General features: G+C 31.9%; 3 protein-coding genes across 4 annotated transcripts in view; 1 reads left to right on the top strand and 2 right to left on the bottom strand.

Moving 5' to 3' along the window:
• Nucleotides 1–1,635: 1,635 nt before the first annotated feature.
• On the bottom strand, nucleotides 1,636–3,605 carry LOC111413599 (tudor and KH domain containing protein papi). Its single transcript, XM_023044628.2, has 4 exons — nucleotides 3,469–3,605; nucleotides 2,649–3,337; nucleotides 2,370–2,586; nucleotides 1,636–2,311 (listed from the first exon to the last, which is right to left on the bottom strand). Exons 1-4 carry the CDS (start codon nucleotides 3,471–3,473, stop codon nucleotides 1,858–1,860), a joined length of 1,365 nt encoding a protein of 454 aa, XP_022900396.1. The 5' UTR covers nucleotides 3,474–3,605; the 3' UTR covers nucleotides 1,636–1,857.
• Nucleotides 3,606–4,122: 517 nt separating this feature from the next.
• Nucleotides 4,123–21,842, top strand: part of LOC111413550 (GATA zinc finger-domain containing protein GATAd) — a 28,286-nt gene continuing 10,566 nt past the window's right edge. For both annotated transcript variants that reach the window (XM_023044560.2, XM_023044561.2), the window contains exons 1-2: nucleotides 4,123–4,661; nucleotides 10,596–10,748. In XM_023044560.2, the coding sequence (XP_022900328.1) occupies nucleotides 4,524–4,661; nucleotides 10,596–10,748 (291 nt within the window). In that variant the 5' untranslated portion in view covers nucleotides 4,123–4,523. The remainder of the gene's footprint in view (nucleotides 4,662–10,595; nucleotides 10,749–21,842) is intronic.
• Nucleotides 14,228–21,693, bottom strand: LOC111413551 (chondroadherin). The gene is made up of 3 exons (XM_023044562.2): nucleotides 21,546–21,693; nucleotides 14,569–15,759; nucleotides 14,228–14,511 (listed from the first exon to the last, which is right to left on the bottom strand). The coding sequence occupies exons 1-3, from the start codon at nucleotides 21,561–21,563 to the stop codon at nucleotides 14,302–14,304; spliced, it is 1,419 nt and encodes a 472-aa protein (XP_022900330.2). The 5' UTR covers nucleotides 21,564–21,693; the 3' UTR covers nucleotides 14,228–14,301.

Below are 21,842 nucleotides of genomic sequence, written 5' to 3' on the forward strand. Positions count from 1 at the left end.
ATCAATTTTGATATCTTTTAACATCGTTCTTAATCATTCTCTAAATCGTTTTGGACAATTTCAACTCATTTCTCATTTTAACATTACCTCAAACTACAACTTAATATCGTCCTGACATCTATTAACGACATATCTAACTGCTGTCAAAATCATTTCTGACATCTGTCAAAGTAATATCAAAGAATCTTCATTTTTGGTAAGTTTGAACTTATTTTAAAAGATTTTTTATTAAATATCCAATAATTTGGATCAATTTTAATGGTTCTTAACTACTGTGAATATCGTCCGTGACATCTGTCAAGTTAATCCCTAACTGCATGACTCACAATCAATTTTGATATCTTTTAACATCGTTCTTAATCATTCTCTAAATCGTTTTGGACAATTTCAACTCATTTCTCATTTTAACATTACCTCAAACTACAACTTAATATCGTCCTGACATCTATTAACGACATATCTAACTGCTGTCAAAATCATTTCTGACATCTGTCAAAGTAATATCAAAGAATCTTCATTTTTGGTAAGTTTGAACTTATTTTAAAAGATTTTTTATTAAATATCCAATAATTTGGATCAATTTTAATGGTTCTTAACTACTGTGAATATCGTCCGTGACATCTGTCAAGTTAATCCCTAACTGCATGACTCACAATCAATTTTGATATCTTTTAACATCGTTCTTAATCATTCTCTAAATCGTTTTGGACAATTTCGACTCATTTCTCATTTTAATATTACCTCTAACTACAACTCAATATCGTCCTGACATCTATTAACGTCATATCTAACTGCTGTCAAAATCATTTCTGACATCTGTCAAAGTAATATCGAAAAATCTTGATTTTTGGTAAGTTTGAACTTATTTTAAAAGATTTTTTATTAAATATCCAATAATTTGGATCAATTTTAATGGTTCTTAACTACTGTGAATATCGTCCGTGACATCTGTCAAGTTAATCCCTAACAGCATGACTCACAATCAATTTTGATATCTTTTAACATCGTTCTTAATCATTCTCTAAATCGTTTTGGACAATTTCGACTCATTTCTCATTTTAACATTACCTCTAACTACAACTCAATATCGTCCTGACATCTATTAACGTCATATCTAACTGCTGTCAAAATCATTTCTGACATCTGTCAAAGTAATATCAAAGAATCTTGATTTTTGGTAAGTTTGAACTTATTTTAAAAGATTTTTTATTAAATATCCAATAATTTGGATCAATTTTAATGGTTCTTAACTACTGTGAATATCGTCCGTGACATCTGTCAAGTTAATCCCTAACAGCATGACTCACAATCAATTTTGATATCTTTTAACATCGTTCTTAATCATTCTCTAAATCGTTTTGGACAATTTCGACTCATTTCAACATTACCTCAAACTACAACTTAATATCGTCCTGACATCTATTAACGACATATCTAACTGCTGTCAAAATCATTTCTGACATCTGTCAAAGTAATATCAAAGAATCTTCATTTTTGGTAAGTTTGAACTTATTTTAAAAGATTTTTTATTAAATATCCAATAATTTGGATCAATTTTAATCGTTCTTAACTACTTCATTGTACAATCTTGTAGTTAGCACTGGTTTGGAACATGGTGAAAAACTTTAATCTGTATAATTGAAAATAGAATAATTTGTATTTAAGCAAAACCTTTAATAATATAACATAACGTCATTTATTAATAATAACTTCAACAAGCTAATTTTGAAAATTAATGATTAATTCAAGGCACAAATCTTTTTTTACGGTTAAGTATCTACATTTTTAATACTATCTCAAAAAGAAACCGCTATTTACAAACAAAAATTAAATATGTTTTGTACGATATAAAAAAAATTAACACGACTCGAGGCTAACATTACTCATACTAGTAGCCCGACTTCCCATTTCTTCCTTTTTAAACACCGCGTATCCATGTCTGACCAATTCCTCCCCAATATTTCTATCCTGATCGTTACTGACGTCGAATAATTCGACTCCAGGGACAGGAGAACCTTCGCGTTTTGCCCTTACTTTCTCGCGAACAGTGTACCCATTAATTTTCGCCGATAATTTTTTCCATTGAGCCACATGAGTCCATTCTTCAAATTTATCGACCGCTTCTTCCGACCAAGAACCCTCCGTAGGTTCCACCCTACCCAAATAACATTCAATCGCTTGAAAATGAAGTTGAAGAAAATCAGTGCGAAGTTCGTAAGCGTCTGAACATTCTGTAGTGTCTGTATCGCCGTAATCAACGTAATAAAGCTCTACTTGGGAGTTATGAATTTTTAAAACTTCAGCTCTATACCTAAATTTCAAAAAAATTAATTTTAAAGAAAATCTTTTGTGTTAGAATTCTTTTTTACCATTTATTATCATATTTAAAAAGTGCAGCAACTAAATCACCAGGTTGGAGATTATCAAGGATGTGAAAATCGCGATTATCTTTTTTTGAATAATACTCAGTCATATCTTCAACTAATTGATCGAGTTCAGTGGCTTTAGGGCTTACTAATTGTACCCAAAAATGAGAAGGATCAATCATTGCTGATACATACACATCAAATTGAGAATCAGGTTGTCCTAAAACCACAAAAAATTAATTAATTAATTATTAAAGGAATTTGTTAAATTGAAAATCTAACCAGGTAAAGGTGAAATTCTTTCAACTTTAGGACTCTCAACTGAATTAATAACGCCCCCATTTTTAGCAGGAGCCCTAGGTTCTCTTTTTGCTAAGCTATTTTCCATTTTTTTATGTACACTATCAAACTTATTAATGATATCTTCAATATAAGCTTTGGCCAAATTGATTTGTTCCTTAGTTCCCCTAATAAATAATCTCCTCATTGCTGCTGATTTATCATCATTAGCAAAATTGATTTTTGCCCCTGAGAGGCTAGAAATCTCTTGAATTTGTTCCCCACATCTTCCAATTATTTTCCCAACACATCTATGTGGAACCTCCATATCAAAACATTCCACCATCGGTTGATTTCGAACGAAATCCCTAATAAGGTTCTCTGCCATAATACATCCTTCAGCTGAGCCACTAATCACAAAAATTTTCTCTGGGTTATTCTCAAGATCCTTGGTGTTAATTCGCGTGTTTGATTCATCTTGAATCTTTTTAATATTGCTTCCATTTCGACCAATTAACGCTCCAACAACACCTTTTGGCACTCCAACATGTACTATCTTGTGTTTACCCGCTCTCGGGATTGTGTTATTATAATCATCGTCTTCGTCGGATTTAAAAAGAAGATAAATCAAATATCCAGCTATTCCTACGACGGTAATCCCTAGGGTTGTTGTTAATGCTTTTGTGGGCAAGCTAAAAGATAAGATAAAAATAAAAATGTAATTGTGCGAGTTCCAGGAAGCTGTCACAAATTGATGTCAGTCGTTTTTAAGGTTAGAATATTCTTGTTTTTGTGTATTGGTGCTGATTTAATTAGGTCTTACCTCATTATGATGAAAATTAATTGTTTCGTGCGCAAAAACCCGTTTGTAAAGTGCGATTAAGTAATTTTTATTCGATTTTAAGTGCCTGAGTTCACATAACCAATAATTTTTTATGACGATTTAGCGCCATCTATGTATAATCAAAAACGAGAAAATTTTTTTAAATTTCATTTTTTAGATTATTTATTTATTATTAATTGTTTTTTTTGTTTATTTTAAATGATTTAATTAATTAAACAATTTCTAGTCAATAATTTATGATAATTCTTTTTTGATTTGTTAATAATTACTTAATCGGTTCTAAGTGAGATGGCGCCACTCGTAAATAAAATATAATCAAAAACATTTTAATTTTTAGATTATTTATTTATTATTAATTGTTTTTTTTTGTTTATTTTAAATGATTTAATTAATTAAACAATTTCTAGTCAATAATTTATGATAATTCTTTTTTGATTTGTTAATAATTACTTAATCGGTTCTAAGTGAGATGGCGCCACTCGTAAATAAAATATAATCAAAAACATTTTAATTTTTAGATTATTTATTTATTATTAATTGTTTTTTTTGTTTATTTTAAACGATTCAATTAATTAAATAGCTTCTGGTCAATAATTTATGTTAATTCTTTTTTGATTTGTTAATGTTAATTTAATCGATTCTAATTGAGATGGCGCCACTCGTAAATAAAGCTGTCAAAAAAAAAATTTAGAAATGTCTTCGGCAGCCATTGTTGTTGTTGTTGTTAACATTCGGTGCCCTCTCTCGGCGATTAGTCGTTTCAAGACGTGATAACGGGGGCCCACAAACCATAATCCGTAATCAACGCAGCGTTTCGGCCGCTGCTACGACGGTGCGAGAGTACGATGATGGCAGTAGTGCCTTAACCCGCGCGGAACCGTGTGTGTTGCGAACGCGATGCAACGCGAACATCGAAACCCGTAAACCGTAAGTAGTGCCGCCGAAAAGGGCCCCCCACGGCCACCGCCGAAGTGTTAACCTTACACGCACCTAAGTAGTGCTTTGTTGAGCCCCCTTTTTCAACGAACGCGACCATGTGTAGTGTACCGCCAAAGTTCCATCAGGTGTGCCGTCTTTGTTTATCCTGTGATAGGGATTGTGCGAGCGTCTTCGCCGAGGAGAACACCGAGAGGAGGATACGCGACAAGATCGTGACGTGTTTGTCTATTACGGTAGGTGATTCATAGGGATTCCATCATTTTATTATTAACCTCAACATCCTACATTTTATTCAATTATCCTTATTAATCTTGTCTCCTTTTTAGGTTAATCCCGAAAAAGATCCTTTTTTTTTAAACCAACTCTTTGTTTTCGTTTTAATATCTTTTTTTAACATCCGGATGACATCTGGTGTATATACAGCGTGGGACGTAAGAGACGTGTGCTATTATTATTGTCGATCTCGGCGAGGAGCCCCCTTCTAACACCTGGCCCGGGACCGGGTTTTCATCCGTCTCCTTTCTTCTTCGGACATCGAGAGTTAGAATATAGTCGGAGAGAAAGTTTGGCGCTCGCTCAAAGAGAGGATAAAGAGATGAGGTGCGAGCGATAAGAAGGCCTCTTTGTGTGCTGCCCCGAGACGTTCACCGGATTCTGACGGGGCCCCCCTCCGCCTCGCCGTTTACACGTCCCGGATCCCCGCGTTCGTGTTGAGATTTTCCCCGTCTCTTTGCGTATTACGTGTCTTTCTTGACTTGTTACTTAATCTACAATAAATAACATCACTCACTTGGTAACTTCTTATACGATGGCTATAAGACGACTATAAGTTATAAGAAATGAAACATTCTTGTAACAATTGCGATTTCGAGGCTAATATGGAACTTTTTTTTTATTTATTATGTAAAATAGCTGGATGGATCGAGATTTGTTGTTGCATCATTTAAAAAGGAACGATTCTATTAAGATGAAAGTGTTTTTACCGGGGCGATAGGTAAATAGATAGTCTCGCAATTAAAAAGAGAAACCGACCGACGGTTCTTATGTTGCGCAATAATTCGAGTTACTTTGAGAGGAGGAGAGCATAGCAGAGCACCATGGCAGAGTTACTAATCCTTTCTTAGGAAAATTTACGACTCATTTTGAATTAGAAAATATTATTTCTCTTTCGTTGTTGATTAAAACGTTGGTGATATTGTGATTTGTGTGGTTGGTGTTGATTTCGAAATGATGGTAAGTATAATTGTAAAATAATAAGTTTACTAAAACATCCAAAAGGTATAAAGAACAAAGAATTAAATACTATACAGTAAGTATACAATAAGTATAAAGTTATAAGTGAAATATTTGGAAGCTGTCGATCCTTAACTGCCAAGAGATGGTGTTACTGAAAACAGTTCCTGTGTTTGAAGACTCGAAAATCTGGGAGACAGCTGCAGAACGAAACTTTAAAATTAGATATACGAATTAATTAAATTAAAATAGAATAGTTTTAATATTTTGTGAACACACCAAATTTAGTCTGATGATCGTTCAAACTAATACTCAACAACTGACATTACAACAATATCAAGCGAAAAATAAATCTTGTTTATTAATGACCAAGGAGCCAAAAAATTTCTTTCAAAAATGCTGAGATGATCTGCTTAGATAATCAACCCTATTCAATAGTAAAAGATTAAGACATATATCATAACATTAAATATATGTCATTAACTTCTGATATTTGGACATGTTCTAAAAACAATGGTTTAATAAGTATGGCTGGAACACTGGATATCAAATGAATAGGAAGCTTTCCAGGAAACGAACTCGGATTTAACTCAATTATAGAACATACAAATTAATTAAATTACTATAACATTAGGTGATAATGACACAACATGGTTAAAAGCTGCAAAGATGCTAAAATAGCATCTTTGCAGCCCATCTTTGCCCATTTCTTCACAAAGGGCTAATTTAGATATGATAGCTTACGTCAGAAGAATTATTACACATTTTAATCACCTTTCTTTAGCATGTGATATTTTAAAAACTATTCAGAATGGTTTAAACATAACACAAAGAAAAGTTGTACAAGATGTACCAACCAGATGTGATTTCACCTTCTACAGGGTGTCCCGCAACGATTGTACAATACAATCGTACCGAATACAATCGTATTGAATAAACATATGTCGATTTAGATGTAATAATTGTATGATTACGATGGTTAAGAAACAAGTTAAATAAATAATAAGTTAATATTGAGAAGATTAATACAGTTCATTAATAATTTAACAAAATAAAGTAACAAAGATTGTTGAAAAATGTTTCAACCAAAAAGAACGAATATTTAACAAATTGGAAAAGAATGATGTCATAATAAATGTTCAATATGCGCACCATTTACTTCTAAACATAAACGGGTATGTTTTTTAAATGAACTTCTAATGCGTTCAAAGACCAGGTTATTTAAGTATGCTCAAGTACCGCATGCATAAGGTGCTGGTGCTTCATCGTGCGCAAAGCAACAGTCTTGTAGCATTTGCAGAAGTAATTCACCAAATGCCAATCTCTTTGGAAGAAAAAAATGCATTTTCAAGCGTTGCGAGGCACGCCTTTATTTTTCATGTACATCATTTTTGTTATTTTTTAATTATTTCTATTCAACTGTCAATATAATTAAGGTTTTTACTATCATTTTCTTAATATTATGTAATTTTTATTGTAAAAATGTTTATTAATACTTTTCAATATATTGGCTTGATTGGGGGGAATTAAATTGTTTTATTATTATTTCCGGAATATTCCCAAGTTCCTGCGAATTTCAAATTTCCCGGGCTAACATTGACGCGTGACGTCACAGAGGGAGCAATTTCCGGTCGGTATCCCGAGGACTTGACAAATTACAAAAAAATTCACACGCCTTACCATTTATCCGCCTTTCCAGTCATCTGCATGTGCCACTATTTGGGCGGACTTCTTCATCAAGATTGCGATTAAATCGGCTTTAATTTTCTCATACATTTTCGACACACTTCGAGTTCACCACTTTCACTTAGCATGTACTGCGTAACATTGCGCATTTGAACTAATTTGGATGGTGTATTGAGGTTGCATATTCTGGTATCGTATGCTTGTTTGAAGTTTAGGAATGGCAGAATAGTGGGTGTAATAGTGTCAAACTCGTAGAACTTTTCATAGAACTGTCTGGTGGTAAAAAGTTGGCCTACCCAATTTGAAGTTAGCTTGATATTAGCTTATGATGTGTATTTGTCTATAATTTACACTGGTGGTTTTTCTATTTTCAATATCGCCTCTATCAGTATATACAGGGTGGTTGTGTTGTAAGTTGTTCCTCCCATATTTTATTAGCTTCACTGGTATGTTGTGCTTTATTAACTTTAGTGTTTCTTTCTTTAACTTATATTGGGCCTGCTTTGTATTCGTGCTAAGCATTCGATTCATGAACCCCTATTTCTTTGTTAGCAAATTTCCATCTTCGGATTTCCAAAAGTTGTTTCTTTTAGTAGAACATCGATATCATATCGTTGCATAATTTTTGGAAAAGCCAACAGCATTGCACTATCTGGAATTTCATAGTTAGCAGTACGTTTGTTGAAATTTTATCGGCAATCTGTTTTCATGCGTCATTATTGGAAACAGCCAATTATAAGAATTATTGAAAGTTAAAGTAAAATATTAAAATAACAAATACGTTGGGTTAGTATAAAATTATGTGGTTTTGAAAAACCCCACTAATATATTTTAATTAATCAAAGGCATCTATGTTTAGATTTTAAGAAGTATTCTAAGTACTTAGTAAGTAAATGTAAGAAATCCCGATTTTCTCGCTTTTGCTTTTCAACTTAATTTTTGGTCTGTTGTTGGTGCAGTTGAGTAGCGTCGATGCGTCGTCTATTCGTCGGTATTTTTAGCCAACCCAGTTATAATCCGCGACGTCGAGCCTTTCCGAAATTTATAATCGGACGCATAGGATCGCGCCCAACAATAATTATAGACTCCGACAAAGCGGGACGAACGCAGTACCAGCACCATTTCTCGTTTCTCAGTCACTCTATCGATTCTGTACCACCAATAAATATCTCGACGACAAAAAATATAAAAAAAATAAGAGTCATCGCACTTGATTTACCTTGAAATTTTGATCTGAACTACTCCGACAACAACAAAAAAGAACGTAAAATGAATTTATTTAAAATTATTATTACAAAAAGAGAAACAGTTTACGTAATGTTTGAAATAGGCTATAAATATTATTAAGAAAAAAATGGGAATTTCCATTTTGGTTAGAACTTTAATAGAAACGTCAATGATAGCTTTTTTTTTGTTTTAGTCGATTATACAGAGTGTTCATATTCAACCTTTTTGTTTGATTATTTATTTTTTTAATGGAATATAAAAACGTACTTTATATTATAGTAAAAGTAGGTAATAATTTTATTTTTGGCTTATGAATGGTTGTTTTTGTTGCATTAATTTATTAGGCACGTGAAAAATATGTTGAAATAGGTATGTACAGGGTGATCTAAATTAATGTATTTTCTAACACAAATAATCGGAATTAATTTTTCTTATTTGCCGTAGAAATCAAATCGATTAGTAACTCTTATCACCCGTATTGTTCAATTTAAATGTTTTATAGTTTTATGGCTCTTTATGTCTAACAATACTTCGGCCGAGATTATTTCTTCCACAAATTTCAAGCAGGATAGATTACAATATTGTTCGTGATACTTGGAGAATCCGTATATTACCAGACTTTGTGAGGTCTAAAAGACTTTCGAGACTGTAAACAAAATAAAATTCTTAGAAATTGTTATCTTTACCACTAAATTAATATAATCAATTTTTGAAATTAATTAAAGTATCCTCTTTGTAATGCAAAAAGCCGTTTTGAAAAATCACTTTTAGTTCTTGAGAAATAAATTTTTGTCACTTTTTTATGTAAATACTTTTTAAGTATCTCATCTCCATCAAAATCAGTTTTACTTTCTTCGTTAACATAACTTACACTTTTCCACTAATTTCCAAGTATTTCAAACATCTCATGTTAGACATAAATCTGGAAAAAACTAAGAAATTATATTCGTTACATTCCCAAAAACTAACATAGAAGTATACAGACAATTTTAGGCATTTTACATTTATTTAAGTTTAAGTGATTAAGCTTACTTTATAAACACTCTGTATATCATATATTATATAAAACAGTTTCTCTTTATGTTAGGTTGTTTTGTATGTTTATTTCCATTAATTATTATGTTTATAAGACGAACGTCTGTTGTTGATGAAAATCTTTAATGATAACGAAGAAGAAAAGACTTGAAATGTTTGTGGTAGCCAAGTTTAAAATGAGAAAGATCGTAGTGGGTTTGAGAGACGGGGGGCTTGTATCAAGTAGGCTGCTGCTGGGATAGATTTCATGCGGTACGGTCGGATTCAAGGTCGACCTCTGATAAAAAAAACGTCTTTCGGCCGTCGTACGACGAACAATGGTCGACCCTAAGAACGTCCGTTTTCGTATCCCCCCTATCCCCTCTCCACAACTATATACCCACAGAACTTCCACCGCCGTTTCGCCAATTTTTCCATTTAAAATTAAAACACGCCTTATTTTTGAATGTATTAATCATGAAATTGCGCAACGAGTCGAGTTCGCATCGGATCTCTCTAAAGTGAGAAGTGAGCAGCGCAATGAATGAGTCAAACTCGGGCTCGCAAACGACGTTGTTTCGTTTCTTGTGGGAAAGCAAGCAGCGGTATCCGGGGAGCGAGAACGGTACCATTTCGAACTCGGTGAAATCACCGACTTCCGTTATGTAGTGTAGTATATGCGCGCGTAACGCACTCAAATACTTGACATTTTGATGTCTCATTCCGTATTTAGATTATTCGATTTTTTATTTTTATCGTTTCCGGACCGGAAAATACCCTCATTTTTTTTATTTTTTCACTCTAAAGCGTTAAAATTGCGCAATCGACCGTATACACAACGCGCAAGGTTAAGAAAAAACTATCACTTCCGGTTCGATTTGTTATGTTCGTTTTTAACCGGCGCGGATGTTAGCGCCACCTCTTTGTTAATAGCCGAAGTAACTTTTTGTTTTGAAATCATTTTAAACGGTTTGTTTGATTGCGTTTTCTTCTCGTGTTAATTATAGATCAAAGACGACGATCAACTTCCTCGTGTGATATGTCAGCGATGTACGGACCAAGTGGATGTTCTTTACGAGTTCAGGGAAACCGCCCGGAAGTCGGAGGAGATGTTACAGGAGTACTTAGTGCACACGAAAAGACTGCAAGGGACGCCTCAGGTATGTTAAATAAAATTCATTTTTTGACTTGCTTATTGTGACATTTATCACTTGGGAACGTCATTCAGGTACACCTGTATATGATAATAAATCTATGACAGTTAATACCAACCTTAGACCGCAAAAATCAAAAAAAAGTTTATGCAAAAAGTTGCTTTTAATTGATTTAAAGTTTAGCTCGATTATCCGTTCAATGTGTTTTGAGACTGTTTTTATGTACAGGGTGTCCAAATTTCGATGGGTTTGCAGGGTATCTCAGTTATTATGAAAGATAGAGACTGAGCTACTTTTTTGTGAAACTTACAATGACGCAAACCAAATTTTCATAGCCCTCTTCGTTTTTGATATACAGGGAGTGTTTCAAAATTTACGATTTTCAGACACCCCTGTATGTCGGTTATCCGGAAACGTAAAAACGGTTTCTAATAGATTTTTTCACGTAAAATCCAATGGTGCCCGTAGAATTTTTCTAGTCATCACGGTTTTTGAGTTATAAAGAGTTCAGTATTTTAGAAGTTGAGTATTCAGTATTTGTGTTGTGTTTATAACTCAAAAACCGTGATGACTAGAAAAATTCTACGTACACCATTGGACTCCACGTGAAAAAATCTATCAGAACCCGTTTTTACCTTTTTAATAAGTTTCCGGATAGCCGAGATACAGTATGTGCCTGAAAATCGTAAATTTCAAACACTCCCTGTATATCAAAAACGAAGAGGGCTATGAAAATTTGGTTTGCGCCATTGTAAGTTTCACAAAAAAGTAGCTCAGGTGCGCAAAAGCCGTAACTTTCTATCTTTCATAATAAGTGAGATACCCTGCAAACCCATCGAAATTTGGACACCCTGTACGTGTTTTTGCTATTTAATAATGAAGTGCGTTGTTGGAGCCAATTCATTTTTGGATCAGAGTATTATTTATTTACGCTTTTAATCAAATTATACAATAGTGTTGTACCTCATTACATAAATAACGTAACAACATTTATTATTTCACCCACAAAAATTATGTTTCAATGTCATTATTGATGTTTTAATGCCACTTTTGACATTTCATTGTCATTATGAATATGACGTTGTCACTTTTGACGTTTGATTGTCATTGCTAATTATTGATGTTTCAACGTTACAATGCTACGTTTTGATGTTTCGATATCATTAATTATTTCGTTGATGTTTTAATGTCATTCTTAACGTTTCTATGTTGACGTTGCAATGTCATTTATGACGTTTCAATAAGTTTCAATGTTATTCATAATGCTGTTCGTTAAGCCATGTGCAGTGCAATTTTGTTGCACCTGCTTTCGATTAAGTTCAATAAGTGCAGTGTAATTTAATGTAACTAAAATGGTGGAATATTTGGAAGCGTGTTTTGTAATAATTAATATTTGTTATTTGATTGGGATGATGCCAAAATAATTGCTGCATCTGAACAACTTCATTTCAACTTCTATGTAACTAGGAACTATCTAAAATCAATTATTTATGAATATCGCCATGTCCAAATTATTTTATTATTACCTCAGTGCAATAATTGCTTATGGTTGTCCTCACGTGCGTAAGTAATTCTACATCACTGTCAGATGAATCGCTACTAAAAAAACATTTTTCGAAAACTGCTATTAAAAGTTGACTTTTGCACAGTACAGGGTGGTTCAAATTCGATGTCCGAATAGGCTAACTGGAAAACTATAAGAGTTAGAAGAAAAGTAGCTGACATGTCATGATCTCGTTTTTCGAGAAACTGCTAATGCCGAAAACCTCATGCGCTATCGTCTTTTGTTTTTCCGCTAGAGGTCAAAATTGAAAATATCGTAAAATCTGCAAATGTAATTATCTTGGTTATTATTATAGGTGGAGTATTATAACTAAGACATTATATGGACACTTTTTTACAGAGAATTTGATGACGTAGTCAAAAAAATTTGGAAACAACCACTTAATAAATTCATTATTTTTTTCTGATTACAAAAATATAGGGTTTGACAGGTCTATTTGTTATTGTTTTAGAATAAAACTAAAAATAAACGTTTCTTTTAGTGTCGTCGAAGAAATTAAATTTACAGTTTCCTGTAAATAATAACTAAAAATTTAATTCTGATATTTGAAACAAATATATTTGTTGAACTATTTAATTTATATATGTTTTACACAAAAGTTGGAATAGATTGCATTATTTCACATTTTTTTATTACGATTTAATATTATTTTTAAATGACTTAATAAATTATCGATAGATGGCGCTCATATGTTTTTTTTTTAAATTCTAATAAACAGTATAATTTTCTGAAGTGTCACTTTAAAAATCCTGTTTTTAAGATCAATTACGAAAATTTTGAAAAGTTTGACATGTTAGAATGTTACATATTAAAAAATGATTTCTTTTTAAATACCAGAAGTTATCTTCGTATTTAATTGTTAACTTTTTAGATTTTACCTACCGCCCCGTAACTTACAGGAAACTGTAAATTTAATTTCCTCGACGACACTAGATGGAAATTTTATAAAAAAAGTTTATTTTTAGCTTTATTCTAAAACAATAAGAAATAGACCTGTCGAACCCTATATTTTTGTAATCAGAAAAAAATAACTAATTTAATAAGCGAATAATCAATGGTTGTTTCCATTTAAAAAAACGAAAATTCTCATGATATCTCAAAATCTAAAACCGAAAAAATTTTTTTGACTATGTCATGAAATTCTTTGTAAAAAAATGTCCATATAATGTCGTAGTTATAATACTCCACCTATAATAATAACCAAGATAATTGCACTTATTGGTTTTACGATATTTTCAATTTTGGCCTCTAGGGGAAAAACAAAAGACGATAGCGCTATAAGGTTTTCGGCATTAGCAGTTTCTTGAAAAACGAGATCATGACATGTAAGCTACTTTTTTTCTAACTCTTATAGTTTCCGAGTTAGCCTATTCGGACATCGAATTTGAACCACCCTGTATTTAGCGACCGTCAAAACGATAGTTTTTTATCATATCAGCCCTAAAAATATAACTGAAAGCTAGATTTTCGGCTTTCATACCGGACAGGACATTTTTCATTCCAAAAGCTTTTTTATAGTTTCCCGAGTATTATCCTTACCAACTGGAAAAAGCAACAAATTCAAAAACATTTTCGTATTTTTCTCGATATCGTTGTATCTGTGAACAAAAGTGCACGAGAACAATATTGTTAAGAAATAAAATTTGCTACAACTTTTGCTTATGTCAAATTGAACATTTTAACTTTGTCACACCCGTTACATGACGTGTTATCGATATTTTTAGTAAAACGCAAAGCTTTATTCCACCGATTTATCAAAAGTGACTTTGAAAGTTGATGGAATAAGGGCGCTACAATTATAGAGTGTGTCACGCCCGTTACGATGGAATGTCACGCCCGTTACGTCATAATGTCACACCCGTTACAAATTCAACTATAATGGGAGGATCCCGCTTTTAAACTAAATTAAAACCACAAAATCTTTTCTTTTAATTTTTCTTTATTATTTTGAAAATTTTCGACTAGAAATCAACGGAATACAATAACCCAAGAATATTAAAGGTGCACATTTGTTGTAATGGGGTTGTAAATGACTTGCCTGGCAAAGGGATAACTTTGATTCCTTTGCCAACTCTTCCATTTTGTGTAGCATAAAATAACCGCGATGAACGATGATACGATGATAACGACGGTTAATAAAACTAAAGATAATCTTAAATACGGCGAAGTTTTATGGACGCTAACTAAATATTGGGGGTTAAAAGGCTGGAAATAAAATTGATTATAAAAAAAAATATTTGAATTTCATGATTAATTTAATACCTTATTTTTGCATACTTCATCAGTTAAATTATAAACCTCCAAACTCCTCATCCCCCGAATATCCCTACAATAAGGCCCATTTTTGTTTCTCTTAATATCTTGAGATATCAACAACGAAATATTATACAAATTACAATCGCAATAAAGTTGATTATGCGACAATTCAAGCACATTTAACTCCCCCCAATTCAAAATATCAACAGTTAAAGTGTTAATTTTCGTGTTCGTTAAATGCAATTCTTTGAGTTTTTCGCTTTTTAAAAACGCCTGCGCCTCGATCGTTTCCAACTTAACGTTATGAGATAAATCTAATTTTTGCAACTTTTTACACGGCGCGAAAGTGTTGGTTTTGATGTGGGTGAGTTCGGTTAAATTTTTCGCTGAAACTTCCAACAAATCGTCCAAACCCAAAAACGACGGTTCATCGAGAAATCGAATCGGATTATTATCCAAAATTAAAACTTCCAATTTTTTTAACAACGACAAACTTAACGGCATAAAATCCAAATCGTTGTTTGATAAATTCAAGTCGGTTAATTCGGGGAAATTCGTCAATACGTTTGTGGAAACGTCCGTTAAACGATTAAAAGCTAAATTTAACACGGCCAGTTTTGGTATGTTCGCGAAAGCTAAAGCCGTTTGATCGTCAATAACCCTAAAATTGTTTCCCTCTAAATTTAACAACTTCAAATTGGGCATGTGCTCGAAAATGTTTCTATGCAACGAATGGATTTCGTTAAAACCCAAATTAAGGTATTCCAAAGAAATCGGTTCGAAATTCGTGTTATTGTACGGCCCTTTAAAAACGTTCGCGTTTAAAACGTCACTTCTTATCTTGTTATAACTCAAATCCAAGTAATAAATGTTTATTGAACTCTCAAATAACCCCGGCTCCATATCTTCTATGTTACAATGAGATAGAACCAACTTAATCGTTGCATTCGATCCCGGAAATTGTTTAACACTTTTCATGTTGTTATAACTAAAAGTTGCGACGATTTCGGTTGCGTTGGTTTCCGGCCAATTTGCTATCGTTCTTTCTAAGCTTTTGTTGCTACAGTTTATGGTTAAGGTTGTTGTTGATGTCGAACATTTGCAAAAGCTGCAAAGGTGATCGGAATTTAGAAATTCTTGGGTGTCTTCGGAAACCGTTGGATTTGGCTCGAATAAAATTAAAAATGTTGCGATAACCTGGAAATAAAAAAAAATTAATATGATATTTATGAAAATGAGTTATGAATGAGATGAGAGGAGATTCGGACATCGAAGATGTAAGATTATTGAGGACGGTGACTTAAATTAAGATGTATGTAACGAGATATAATGAAGACATGTTCTACTTATTTAGTTAATAATAAAAGATATAAAAGAATTGTTATAGATATACTAAAAACGACTAAATTTAGTACTTTGAAAACGACGAAATTCATAAAATTTTCATATTTTCGTATTTTTCTCAATATCTATGCCTCTGAGTGCAAAAATACAAGAGAACAATATTGTTAAGAATGAAATTTGCTACAAGTATTGTTCTAAAAGTTTTTTTATAACATGCTTCGTTTTCGCAGTGTTACCATGAACTACTTTGAAAAGGAAGAAATTCATAAAATTTTCATATTTTCGTATTTTTCTCCATATCTATTCATCTGAGAGCAAAAGTGCAAGAGGGCAATATTATTAGTAATAAAATTTGCTACAACTTTTATACTAAAAGTTTTTTTGTAGCAAGCTCCGATATCCGAGTGTTACCATGAACTACTTTGAAAACGACGAAATTCATAAAATTTTCATATTTTCGTATTTTTCTCCATATCTATTCATCTGAGAGCAAAAGTGCAAGAGGGCAATATTATTAGTAATAAAATTTGCTACAACTTTTATACTAAAAGTTTTTTTGTAGCAAGCTCCGATATCCGAGTGTTACCATGAACTACTTTGAAAACGACGAAATTCATAAAATTTTCATAATTTCGTATTTTTCTCCATATCTATTCATCTGAGAGCAAAAGTGCAAGAGGGCAATATTATTAGTAATAAAATTTGCTACAACTTTTGTTCTAAAAGTTTTTTTGTAGCAAGCTCCGATATCCGAGTGTTACCATGAACTACTTTGAAAACGACGAAATTCATAAAATTTTCATAATTTCGTATTTTTCTCCATATCTATTCATCTGAGAGCAAAAGTGCAAGAGGGCAATATTATTAGTAATAAAATTTGCTACAACTTTTGTTCCAAAAGTTTTTTCGTAGCAAGCTCCGATATCCGAATGTTACCATGAACTACTTTGAAAACGACGAAATTCATAAAATTTTCATATTTTCGTATTTTTCTCCATATCTAGTCATCTGAGAGCAAAAGTGCAAGAGGGCAATATTATTAGTAATAAAATTTGCTACAACTTTTGTTCTAAAAGTTTTTTTGTAGCAAGCTCCGATATCCGAGTGTTACCATGCTCTACTTTGAAAACGACGAAATTCATAAAATTTTCATATTTTCGTATTTTTCTCAATATCTATGCCTCTGAGTGCAAAAATACAAGAGAACAATATTGTTAAGAATGAAATTTGCTACAAGTATTGTTCTAAAAGTTTTTTTATAACATGCTTCGTTTGCGCAGTGTTACCATGAACTACTTTGAAAAGGAAGAACTTCATAAAATTTTCATATTTTCGTATATATCTCGATATTAACGTATCTAAGAGCAAAAGTGCAAGAGAGCAATATTATTAATAATAAAATTTGCTACAACTTTTGTTCTAAAAGTTTTTTTGTAGCAAGCTCCGATATCCGAGTGTTACCATGAACTACTTTGAAAACGACGAAATTCATAAAATTTTCATATTTTCGTATTTTTCTCCATATCTATTCATCTGAGAGCAAAAGTGCAAGAGGGCAATATTATTAGTAATAAAATTTGCTACAACTTTTATTCTAAAAGTTTTTTTGTAGCAAGCTCCGATATCCGAGTGTTACCATGAACTACTTTGAAAACGACGAAATTCATAAAATTTTCATAATTTCGTATTTTTCTCCATATCTATTCATCTGAGAGCAAAAGTGCAAGAGGGCAATATTATTAGTAATAAAATTTGCTACAACTTTTATTCTAAAAGTTTTTTTGTAGCAAGCTCCGATATCCGAGTGTTACCATGAACTACTTTGAAAACGACGAAATTCATAAAATTTTCATAATTTCGTATTTTTCTCCATATCTATTCATCTGAGAGCAAAAGTGCAAGAGGGCAATATTATTAGTAATAAAATTTGCTACAACTTTTGTTCTAAAAGTTTTTTTGTAGCAAGCTCCGATATCCGAGTGTTACCATGAACTACTTTGAAAACGACGAAATTCATAAAATTTTCATAATTTCGTATTTTTCTCCATATCTATTCATCTGAGAGCAAAACTGCAAGAGGGCAATATTATTAGTAATAAAATTTGCTACAACTTTTGTTCCAAAAGTTTTTTCGTAGCAAGCTCCGATATCCGAATGTTACCATGAACTACTTTGAAAACGACGAAATTCATAAAATTTTCATATTTTCGTATTTTTCTCAATATCTATGCCTCTGAGTGCAAAAATACAAGAGAACAATATTGTTAAGAATGAAATTTGCTACAAGTATTGTTCTAAAAGTTTTTTTATAACATGCTTCGTTTGCGCAGTGTTACCATGAACTACTTTGAAAAGGAAGAACTTCATAAAATTTTCATATTTTCGTATATATCTCGATATTAACGTATCTAAGAGCAAAAGTGCAAGAGAGCAATATTATTAATAATAAAATTTGCTACAACTTTTGTTCTAAAAGTTTTTTTGTAGCAAGCTCCGATATCCGAGTGTTACCATGAACTACTTTGAAAACGACGAAATTCATAAAATTTTCATATTTTCGTATTTTTCTCCATATCTATTCATCTGAGAGCAAAAGTGCAAGAGGGCAATATTATTAGTAATAAAATTTGCTACAACTTTTATTCTAAAAGTTTTTTTGTAGCAAGCTCCGATATCCGAGTGTTACCATGAACTACTTTGAAAACGACGAAATTCATAAAATTTTCATAATTTCGTATTTTTCTCCATATCTATTCATCTGAGAGCAAAAGTGCAAGAGGGCAATATTATTAGTAATAAAATTTGCTACAACTTTTATTCTAAAAGTTTTTTTGTAGCAAGCTCCGATATCCGAGTGTTACCATGAACTACTTTGAAAACGACGAAATTCATAAAATTTTCATAATTTCGTATTTTTCTCCATATCTATTCATCTGAGAGCAAAAGTGCAAGAGGGCAATATTATTAGTAATAAAATTTGCTACAACTTTTGTTCTAAAAGTTTTTTTGTAGCAAGCTCCGATATCCGAGTGTTACCATGAACTACTTTGAAAACGACGAAATTCATAAAATTTTCATAATTTCGTATTTTTCTCCATATCTATTCATCTGAGAGCAAAACTGCAAGAGGGCAATATTATTAGTAATAAAATTTGCTACAACTTTTGTTCCAAAAGTTTTTTCGTAGCAAGCTCCGATATCCGAATGTTACCATGAACTACTTTGAAAACGACGAAATTCATAAAATTTTCATATTTTCGTATTTTTCTCCATATCTAGTCATCTGAGAGCAAAAGTGCAAGAGGGCAATATTATTAGTAATAAAATTTGCTACAACTTTGTTCCAAAAGTTTTTTCGTAGCAAGCTCCGATATCCGAGTGTTACCATGAACTACTTTGAAAACGACGAAATTCATAAAATTTTCATAATTTCGTATTTTTCTCCATATCTAGTCATCGGAGAGCAAAAGTGCAAGAGGGCAATATTATTAGTAATAAAATTTGCTACAACTTTTATACTAAAAGTTTTTTTGTAGCAAGCTCCGATATCCGAGTGTTACCATGAACTACTTTGAAAACGACGAAATTCATAAAATTTTCATAATTTCGTATTTTTCTCCATATCTATTCATCTGAGAGCAAAAGTGCAAGAGGGCAATATTATTAGTAATAAAATTTGCTACAACTTTTATACTAAAAGTTTTTTTGTAGCAAGCTCCGATATCCGAGTGTTACCATGAACTACTTTGAAAACGACGAAATTCATAAAATTTTCATATTTTCGTATTTTTCTCCATATCTAGTCATCTGAGAGCAAAAGTGCAAGAGGGCAATATTATTAGTAATAAAATTTGCTACAACTTTTGTTCCAAAAGTTTTTTTGTAGCAAGCTCCGATATCCGAGTGTTACCATGAACTACTTTGAAAACGACGAAATTCATAAAATTTTCATAATTTCGTATTTTTCTCCATATCTATTCATCTGAGAGCAAAAGTGCAAGAGGGCAATATTATTAGTAATAAAATTTGCTACAACTTTTGTTCCAAAAGTTTTTTCGTGGCAAGCTCCGATATCCGAGTGTTACCATGAACTACTTTGAAAACGACGAAATTCATAAAATTTTCATATTTTCCTCTATTTCTCAATATCTATGCCTCTAAGTGCAAAAGTATAAGAGAGCAATATTCTTAAGAATGAAATTAGCTACAATTTTCGTTCGAAAAGCTTTTTTGTAATATGCTCCGATATCCAAGTATTACCATTACCAACTTGAAAAATCAACAAATTCATAAAATTTTCATATTTTCGTATTTTCCTCGATATTGACGTATCTGAGATCAAAACTGAAAGGGAGCAATATTGCTAAGAATAAAATTAGCTACAACTTTCATTCCAAAAGTTTATAACTTTAAATAATTATTTATGGTACATTAAATCTTCATCAAATTTACTTTGAAATGGTCTTATTTCATGGTAATATCTCAATTCAAGGTTTTTGCCACGCGGATTCTGAATGAAACAACCTCATTGAAAAACACTTATGATTTTGCCCTATTTTCCTCTAATACGAATGTGAGTTGAGAATCATCCTAATAGTTTTTGCTACGTATGTTGTAAAGCAACTTTGAAAAGTCAAGTGAATATTTTGGCTTCTATGTGGCTCATCAAGATAAGGATTGGGCACTTGATATATGTATACAGATATATGTATTCCTCGTTCCACATCTTCTCCTAGTGATTATGTCCTTCTGTTTATATCTCCTCGTCTATGGTCAATTGCTTGAAATCCTATAATCAGTTGCCTAACTTTTACTTACAGTCATCCTTATCTCTGCCCTCCTTCTCCACGCTTTTATTACTACAATGTTTAGGTCTTCCCCATCGTCAAGAAATTTCAATTTCGTTCTACTTGGTCTAAAAATCTTGCTTAAGAATATGGTCTCTGCAATGTCAACCCTACCTAACTCAGTCATATCCAACTCTTTTTTTTATTATAGAAGGGATTCGAAAATCTGCTCAACAGGAATCTGGAGTTTTGGTGTTTTAGTAGCCGTTTGTCAATCCCATATATGTATTCACCTTTATTTCATTTCCTATTAATCATTTATTTCAAGGTTATGATATCATCGTCTTTTCATGAAATAAGCGGTTATTTTCTGAATTTATAACTTTCATCTAATATTATCAAGATATAAATTTCTGAGTGTACGAAAACTTTCGTGAGTCATGGTACGCGCGTTTATGACACAAAATTCTAATTTAAAAATCTAACCTAACATTTCATCTTGATTATTAACATTAAAACGTGATTTTTGAATTTGATGTGATGTATATTATATTAAATGACAGCTTTAAATATGAATAAATTTAAATTAAATTAATTAAATTTAATTTTTTTTCTTTAAACGCCAAGTTAATATGGGTGCTCGATACACTTACGTCAATTTGACACGACGCCATTAATTAAGAGTGTCATTTAAGAGACGTTAAAATAAGAAAATTAATGTTATTTCAAAACATAATACAGTTCCGAATCATTTTGTGGCGGAGATAAAAATGTTGACTCATAAAAAAGTGACTAATCAGAGATTTTTAATTGTTGGTAATATTATTTAATTAATTACATAAATTTACTCACCGATAAATGAAACAACATGTTGACTTCTTTTTTGCGTTATTTTCGATTAACAAAACCACACCACACCTAAATTCGAGTTTTTAACTTTATCTTTTTTATACTGATTTGGTACCTGTTCTGAGTTTAGTTTTAAGTCTCTCCCCCGCTTGATATGAGCGAACAAACATTGTTATCTAATCGAAAATTATGATAAAAACAAGTTCTTTTTAGAATTGTTTATAAATTTTATCGCCGGAATTAATACCTTTCAAAAATGTTGTAATGCAATATCTTTTAATTTTTATTTTCTCTTTTTCT

This window comes from Onthophagus taurus, chromosome 5, assembly GCF_036711975.1.
Source record: "Onthophagus taurus isolate NC chromosome 5, IU_Otau_3.0, whole genome shotgun sequence".
Classification (NCBI taxonomy): Eukaryota; Metazoa; Arthropoda; class Insecta; order Coleoptera; family Scarabaeidae; genus Onthophagus; species Onthophagus taurus.

Coding starts and splice junctions, on each gene's coding strand:
- LOC111413599 (XM_023044628.2), bottom strand. Junction 2,587..2,648: donor AAGAATTTCACCTTTACCTG/GTTAGATTTTCA, acceptor TTGTGGTTTTAG/GACAACCTGATTCTCAATTT. Junction 2,312..2,369: donor TTTAAATATGATAATAAATG/GTAAAAAAGAAT, acceptor TTTGAAATTTAG/GTATAGAGCTGAAGTTTTAA.
- LOC111413551 (XM_023044562.2), bottom strand. Junction 14,512..14,568: donor ATGAAGTATGCAAAAATAAG/GTATTAAATTAA, acceptor TTTTATTTCCAG/CCTTTTAACCCCCAATATTT.